At 41.7% G+C, this 7,327-nt stretch overlaps 1 protein-coding gene across 1 annotated transcript; it reads left to right on the plus strand.

Annotated features, from left to right (window-relative positions):
- The first annotated feature begins 291 nt into the window (after positions 1–291).
- Positions 292–6,341, plus strand: PTS (6-pyruvoyltetrahydropterin synthase). The gene is made up of 6 exons (XM_003794750.3): positions 292–379; positions 2,323–2,402; positions 3,125–3,147; positions 3,530–3,586; positions 5,593–5,663; positions 5,860–6,341. Exons 1-6 carry the CDS (start codon positions 297–299, stop codon positions 5,981–5,983), a joined length of 438 nt encoding a protein of 145 aa, XP_003794798.1. The 5' UTR covers positions 292–296; the 3' UTR covers positions 5,984–6,341.
- Positions 6,342–7,327: the final 986 nt, after the last annotated feature.

The following is a 7,327-nucleotide window of genomic DNA, read 5'->3' on the forward strand; positions in this document are numbered from 1 at the left end:
CCAGAGTGTGCCCAGACTGGCGTAAACTCGTGGCATAACCTAGGGCGAAGCAGACATAAAATCTAGGACACTTAAGTGGCCAGCCACATTGACCGCTGCAAGGCGAGCTCAGCTATCGAGAACCCTCTCTCAGTGGAGACTCAGATGGTCAGGGACGCCTGCCGGGGTTGGGATGGGCCGGGGGATTGGCCGCAGCGCACCCTCAGGACGGCTTCCGGGTGGGCCGGCGGGGCCGCACTGCGCAGCCGCGGGGGAGGGCGCGCCGGCGGAAGCGCGCGGGCGGTAAGCAGAAGAGGATGAGCGCGGCGGGGCGGGGCGGGCGCCGCTGGGCGCGAGTGTCCCGCTGCACCACCTTCAGCGCGAGCCACCGGCTGTACAGGTAGGGTGAGTCCCACGTGTCAAGGGGGAAGCGGGCGCCAGTCTGCCCAGGAACATTCTGGGGCCGGGGGCGGGGCGGGGCCTGAGGTAGGCGCTTCCCAGAGTCGGGGCTTCGCGGGGGGCGGGCGAGCACCCCTGTGGCCGCCGGAGTTGGCGGAGCCGTGGAGGGGGCCGGTGGCAGGTGGAGGTTCGCGTCGCAGACTCGCAGGGCGGCGACCCTGGGGCCGGAGCCCACACCCGCTCGGTGACCGGAAGCACCTGCGGCCCCTCACCCGACTCCCAACCTCACAGAACAAATCCCCTTGTTAAAAGGATTCTTTCAGAAAAATGTGGATTCGGTCAAAAGGCCGCACTCATGGTTCAAAGGCCATAGGTGGCCCCAAGGCTGCACATTCCCCACCCCTGCAAGCGTTGCTGTGGAGATCAACAGAGTTAAACTTACCAAGATTACATGGTCATAAACACTCAGTAAATGTCAGTTAATGTTATATTATGGGAGCCTTAGGAACTGTATCTAATATAATTATAAGAAGGCAAGTTTTATCCCCCTTTTACCAAAGATAAAATGAGCCTAGATGTTAAGTTTCCTAAGCAAGCAGCAGAGTTGGGGTTTGGAGCCCGCGTGCTCGAATGCCCCGAGAGTGGATTTTGAGGAGAGTTTTACCATTGACTAGCAGGTTCTTTTGTTAAGTCTCCATTTTCTCTCCTGTGAAATGGTAATAATCATTTCTAACAGGATTCATTCATTGGACAACGGTTTGTTTCTTATCAGGCCTCGTGGTAGGTAGCATGGATGTAGCTGGAATTAGGTCTGGCATTTACAGTGTAGCCAAATTTGTGGAGAATAAAGTGAAAGAGCTTGTGCTAGAGACTTTAGCGCTCCAAATGCAAGAAATGGATAAGTAGAAGAAAGTGGGGGTATAGTAAAGATCTCAGAAAGAAAGGGATTGAGGGCAAGTGTAGTGGTTCAGATCTGCAGTACTAGCACTCTGGGAGGCCGGAGTGGGTTGTTCCCTTGAGCTGGGGAGTTCAAGACCAGCCTGTCTCTACTAAAAATAGAAAAATAAGGGAAGTGTGGTGACATGAACCTATAGTCCCAGCTACTTGGGAGGTTAAGGCAGGGGATCACTTGAGCCTATGAGTTTGAGGTTGCCTGCTGTGAGCTAGGCTGAGGCCATGATGCTCTAGCCCAGGTAATAGAGCTGGACTCTATTAAAAAAAAAAAAGAAAAGAAAAAGAAAGGCGATGCTCAAACATATGAGTATGAGAGTGACAAGGCCTCCTAGAAGATGTAAAGATTTTGGGTGGGAATAGGTATAAAAATTCATTAAGTAAATTGTTTTCCGTCTGGAACAACAGCTAAGTGTTAGAATTTTAAAATTTCACTTTATTTGAATACCCCTCAGTGGATCAGTAAAGTTGTCATTCGGTAGCAGTTGAGGTATAATAATGTAAGATTGTTAAAGGGAATGTTTAGCAGGTAGTATAATTATTTTTAGGAGAAATGAGATAAAAAAATATTTTTTTCTGGATGAATAGGTTAGCTTTTGAGAGAAATGAGACTCAAGGACAAACATGTTGTGTTTATGATTGTATGCTCTTGCTTCTTTCAGCACTTGCCTGATACCTTGTAGGTACTCAGTAAGTGTTGAATCGAAAAATGGAAGACTACTTAGCAGAGTACTTTGCTGGAATCTTGTTGACTGTAAGGTTTGTATGTGCTGATTCGTATGGTACAGTAATCTAATTGGGGAACAATCTCTGGTTTCTGATATGTAGCTGAGTAATGAAGTCAGAGTGATTTATGACTCTCCCTTTGGTAAGTTAAAGTGATACTAAATTGTGAAACTTTTCAAAGACCAGAGCAGAAAATAAATGTAGGGCACACAAAAAGGGATTTGAATGTGATACTTGTGTCATGCTGATTGCTTTCTTTTTAATCAGTAAACATCTGGATGATGATGAAAACTTGAAATTATTTGGGAAATGCAGCAATCCGAACGGCCATGGACACAATTACAAAGGTGAGATCCTCAGAATGCAGTTGCATGAGCTATAGACTGTAACAGTATGTGGCTGTCATTAAAAAAACCAGACAAGGTGTCAGATGATGAGGATTGCTGATTTAGTTACTGCCTCTTTCTTGATCTATGATATCTCTATCTCAGTGTACTCACTTACTGTGTAATACCTAATGGTATTTGTATAGAGCTAAGAAATTTATCAGTACGTAAAAGTTATTTGTAAAGCACTGATCATCAAGATTTTTCCGATGTTTCATATAAGCATTTGTTAATTTGCAAAGCTTTACTACATTTGTGTAAGTAAAGAGATAAGAGTTTAAGGCCCAGTGGTAGTTTTGCTTATTCAGAACAGTGCTGCCCAGTATGGGCCAGTTTGGTGTGTGGCTGGACACCTGCATGTGCATTTTCTGCTTTTACAGGAAGAGACTGAGTAGCTTCTCTGTCCTCCCAGTACATCGAGATCATAAGCAGGATTTATACCTGTTTTGGGCTTGGCTAAGTTTTTCTGCTTATTCAAAATTTCTAATAGGCTCCTTTGTCTTGGTTGAGTCTTGCTTTGGTATTGATAAAGATCTTAACATAAAGAAGCAATATTTTGGGAAAAAGATGCATATAGCTTTAGGAGTTAGGGATCTAATGATTTATGTTGCTAACTTGTCCTTGGATGTTAATCTGTTGAATGTCATGCTGTTTTTTTTTGTGTTTTGTTTTCTTTTCCATAGTTGTGGTGACAGTACATGGAGAGGTATGTGTGGAAAGTATTTGTGTGGTTTGTGCCAATTGCTGGGCCCCCTTTCAGCCACTGGTGGATTCTGTGTTGAAAATGTCTGCTCTAATCATTATTACTTGTCTGTTGGCCTTTGTGCATGTGGTAAGCTGCAACTATTCCAGGCTTCTCTTCTCCCCAAGTGTTGTCTTCCATGTGCTTTATGTGGACAGGTAAAAGAGCTGTACAATGAGAAGGGTGCTTGGAGCACACAGTGCTTTGTGCTAAGATCAGTGATTGTCTCTGGGATGAAGCAAATGTGGGCACTATCTCTGTACATTGAACTTCTTTTACTGAGTTGCCAGCGGTTTAAATATGGAGAAACTATTAGAGTAATAATTCACCTTTGTTTATTCTTTAGATTGATCCTGTTACAGGAATGGTTATGAATTTGACCGACCTCAAAAAATATATGGAGGTAATGGCTTGGTGCTTATCGTGTGCTGTCCCATAATTATAATATTTAGTAGCCTTCTTTTTCTACCTCCTGAACCAGTGATCTCCTGAGGTTCTATGACTTGTGATTACAGTTGGGTGTGGGAGAGGGGAGTAGTTGGAGGGACTATTCTCATGGCCTTTTGAAGGTGTTTAAACAACTTAATAGAAAACAGTCACAGTTGTATTATAGTGATGGGAAGAAATGAAGTGTGCTTACTTTGTATTCTCTGTTGGAATATCTTGATTTCCTTCATTTAACAAATTTTCCCCTTCTTTCAAGACACAGCTTTCTCTTTGAAGCTTTCTGTTCCTTCTCTAAATGGTCATTGTACTTTGATCATGGATTTTAACACTGTCTTGTCTTAGTCACCTGTGAAGGGGTTTTTGCACGAGGAAAGGAAAGTCTTGACTCAGAGTCTGTGTTGGGGGACTGAGGAGCTCAGGGAGGCGTCCTCTAGAGCAAACCTTGGGTTGTATCTATTATAAAACAGGAAGAAGTAGACAAAAGCTGCTCATCAGACATCAGCACTGATGGGAGGACATGGAGAAGATCAGACAGAAGGTCTTTACCTTGTTTTTCCAAAACCACTGAGCTTCAGCAATACCTTTGCCTCTAGCATCAAGAGACCTTGGGGATCTAGAGAATCTTTATTGCCATACCTCACATATACATTCTCTCTTGGAGGCCAATTTTCTGACCTGCACATACACAACTAACATGCCATCCATTCTCGTGACTCTGTAGATCTCTCAAGCAGTTAGCGAGCCTATATTTAAGGTCAGGTAATAATTATCCCTACAACCTGGCTGTATTATAAACTCACTGGGGCAGTTCATGGTAGAGATAACACGAAACAAGATGTTCATTAAAGAATTCAGGACTGCATCATTGTAAAATTCTGAACCTTGCATCTGCAGGCCTCCTATAAGGGGACCCCCACTTCTGTTAGCTCCTGGGGGACTCTGCCCAACACCCCCTGGGGAGTGGTGTCCGTTTGGTTCCAGGTCTAACATGGCCCATGAGTACAGTGCATGTTGGTGGCGCAGCCTAAAGTATTTCTTCACCCTATGTGAAGGCAGACATCATTATCTTGGCAGGAGCCTCCCAGCCTTGAGATGGCACCTGGGCTAGCCCTTCCTTGGGCTTCCTGGAAAGTTGAAGCACCCCCCCCCACACACACACACAAACACACCCAGTGACTTATCCTTGCCTTCCTGGGGTTGCCAGGGCCACATGTCCCATGAATTTGGCTCTTGATGACAGAATGATTCATTTGTTGGAAATGCCTCTTGGTGCCAGAGAAACTCCCCATGCATCTAGGCACAAAACTATTTAGTTCTATACGTTGACAACTTTTTTTTAAATCAACTTACTAGGTTGGAGCGCAATAATAGCTTCTGTTGATTTTTTTTTTTTTTTATGTCACTTTGTTGCCCTTGGTAGAGTGCCCTGGCATCACAGCTCATAGCAACCTTCAGCTCTTGGGCTTAGGCGATTCACTTGCCTCAGTCTCCCAAATAGCTGGGACTGTAGGCACCCGCCACAGCACCCACCTGTTTTTGTTGTTGTTGTTGTTGTTGCAGTTTGGCTGGAGCCAGGTTTGAACCTGTGATCCTCCATATATGGGGCCAGTGCCCTACTCAGTGAGCCACAGGTGCCGCCCGCTACTGCTGATTTTAATAGTTGAATCAAGTGTGTGTTAAACACATAACGTTAAGCTTTATGAGGAAAAGGATTGTAAAGAAGAGAAGTAGTGCACATGACTTCCCTTTATGTTAGATGGGCAAAAGTTCTCCAGTGTTGTTCTGTAAATGCTTGTGGCCTGAGTGCTAAGATTATAGGCATGAGCCACCAGGTCTAGCCTGTACTTACCAATATTGAATTGGTAGCTAAATGATAGGGTAAAAATTAGAGGCATAGTTGGAAAAATTTGGAATTTGAGTCACAAGTGGAATCAATTGTTTTTTGCTTTGTTTTCTCTCTAGGAGGCAATCATGAAGCCTCTTGATCATAAGAATCTGGATTTGGATGTGCCGTACTTTGCAGATGTCGTAAGGTAGGCGTTACTGTCTTGCCTCATAGAGATATCAAAAGAACAATTGATTGGAACGCTTTATCTCGTTGCTGTGTGATTTCTGAAGTTTTAGTTTAATGGTATCTTTCAGAACTAGAATTTACATTCTAAATATTAAATGTGAAGTTGTGTTTATTATTTGCATTTTGAACTTGTTTCTTTCCTTTTGTTTCTACAGCACAACTGAAAATGTAGCTGTGTGTATCTGGGAGAACCTGCAGAAAGTAATTCCTGTGGGAGTGCTTTATAAAGTAAAAGTGTATGAAACTGACAATAATATAGTGGTCTACAAAGGAGAATAGGTCTTAGGATTTGACACTGTAGAAAGACCAATTCAGTTTCTTTCCATTTTACGAAGATCCTTATCCCCTTGGAATATTAAGCAGTTACCACATAATTGTTATTCCTTTGCTTTGTGCTCCAGAGTGCCTGATTTACTGAAATTTAAGACCTGTTAAATCTATTTTAAAACAAAACTTTTAATATATCCTCGATATCATTTAGAGAGTCTCTTATATGTAGATTGAAAATCCCTTCATTTTTGTGAAATGTTTTGATGTGTAATTATTTGAAAGCAAAAGAAATCTAGTTGTCGTTTTCTCTGTTATTCCTTTTTTTGCATGTAATATAAATGGTAAAAATGTTTTATAACTTAGAGTGGGCGAATCTTATAAAAAATAAAATTCAGGTGACCACAGAGTCTGGAGACAATATGTATATTTTTAATAGATTAAACTTCCTTAATTACTTCTTTTCAGGTGTACTAAATGCACAAATTCAGTGAAAATCAGATACACAAATCAGCGGTGGCAGTGCATTGCAGATGCGTGTGCATAGATGGATGGAAATGCTACTTTAAAGCACACTGTTCATTGCAGTTTTTCACAGCTTATCGAACTATGAATTGCTAGTGAGGAACAGTAGATTAAACGTATTATGGGGAGTATATACATAATAAGTTATTATGTGTATGTTTGGGTTTCTAGACCTATGAGCAGCGAAATAATTATAACTTAGAAGGCTGTCAAATAATTACATATTTTAAAACCTATTAAAATAGCATAAAAAGAATGTACTACTTTGTAAAGAATTTCCTGCTTACAGTTTTTCCTCATTGATCCCATTTTGTTCTGAGCACTAAGCTTCCCTTCCTAAGTTGAACTATGCCCTTGGCATTTGTCTCTAGGATAACTAAATCCACAAGAATGTATTTGCTTGCTTTCCACAAAGAACTGTTCTCCCATGTTCTATTTGTATTCTAAATACTTAAGTGCAGGGTTTTAATTTTTTCTCCACTTAGCAAGTGATAATACGTAAATTTCTTAGAACATTGTTGCCTGAAAAGAATAGGACTTACACAGTGTTTACTGTTCTAGAAAAATTTCAAAGAAAGTCTTGTTTTGGGGAGTTAATTTCAGCAGTAATACAATGTCCACTCCAGTACATTTAATGTATTTTAGTTGTCAAACATAATTTTTATATTGTCTATATAGAATATTTTGTATTGAAAGATAGTAGCATTTATTCAGGCAATTTATGTTTTTATTCTTGCAAATACCATATAGGGTAGGTATTACTCTCTTGAAGTTGATAGAGTCTAAGCTACGGCAAATAAATTGCAAACTGAGTGTTTAATACTCAGGGTC

This window comes from Otolemur garnettii, unplaced genomic scaffold, assembly GCF_000181295.1.
Source record: "Otolemur garnettii isolate 467f Iridium unplaced genomic scaffold, OtoGar3 scaffold00086, whole genome shotgun sequence".
Classification (NCBI taxonomy): domain Eukaryota; kingdom Metazoa; phylum Chordata; class Mammalia; order Primates; family Galagidae; genus Otolemur; species Otolemur garnettii.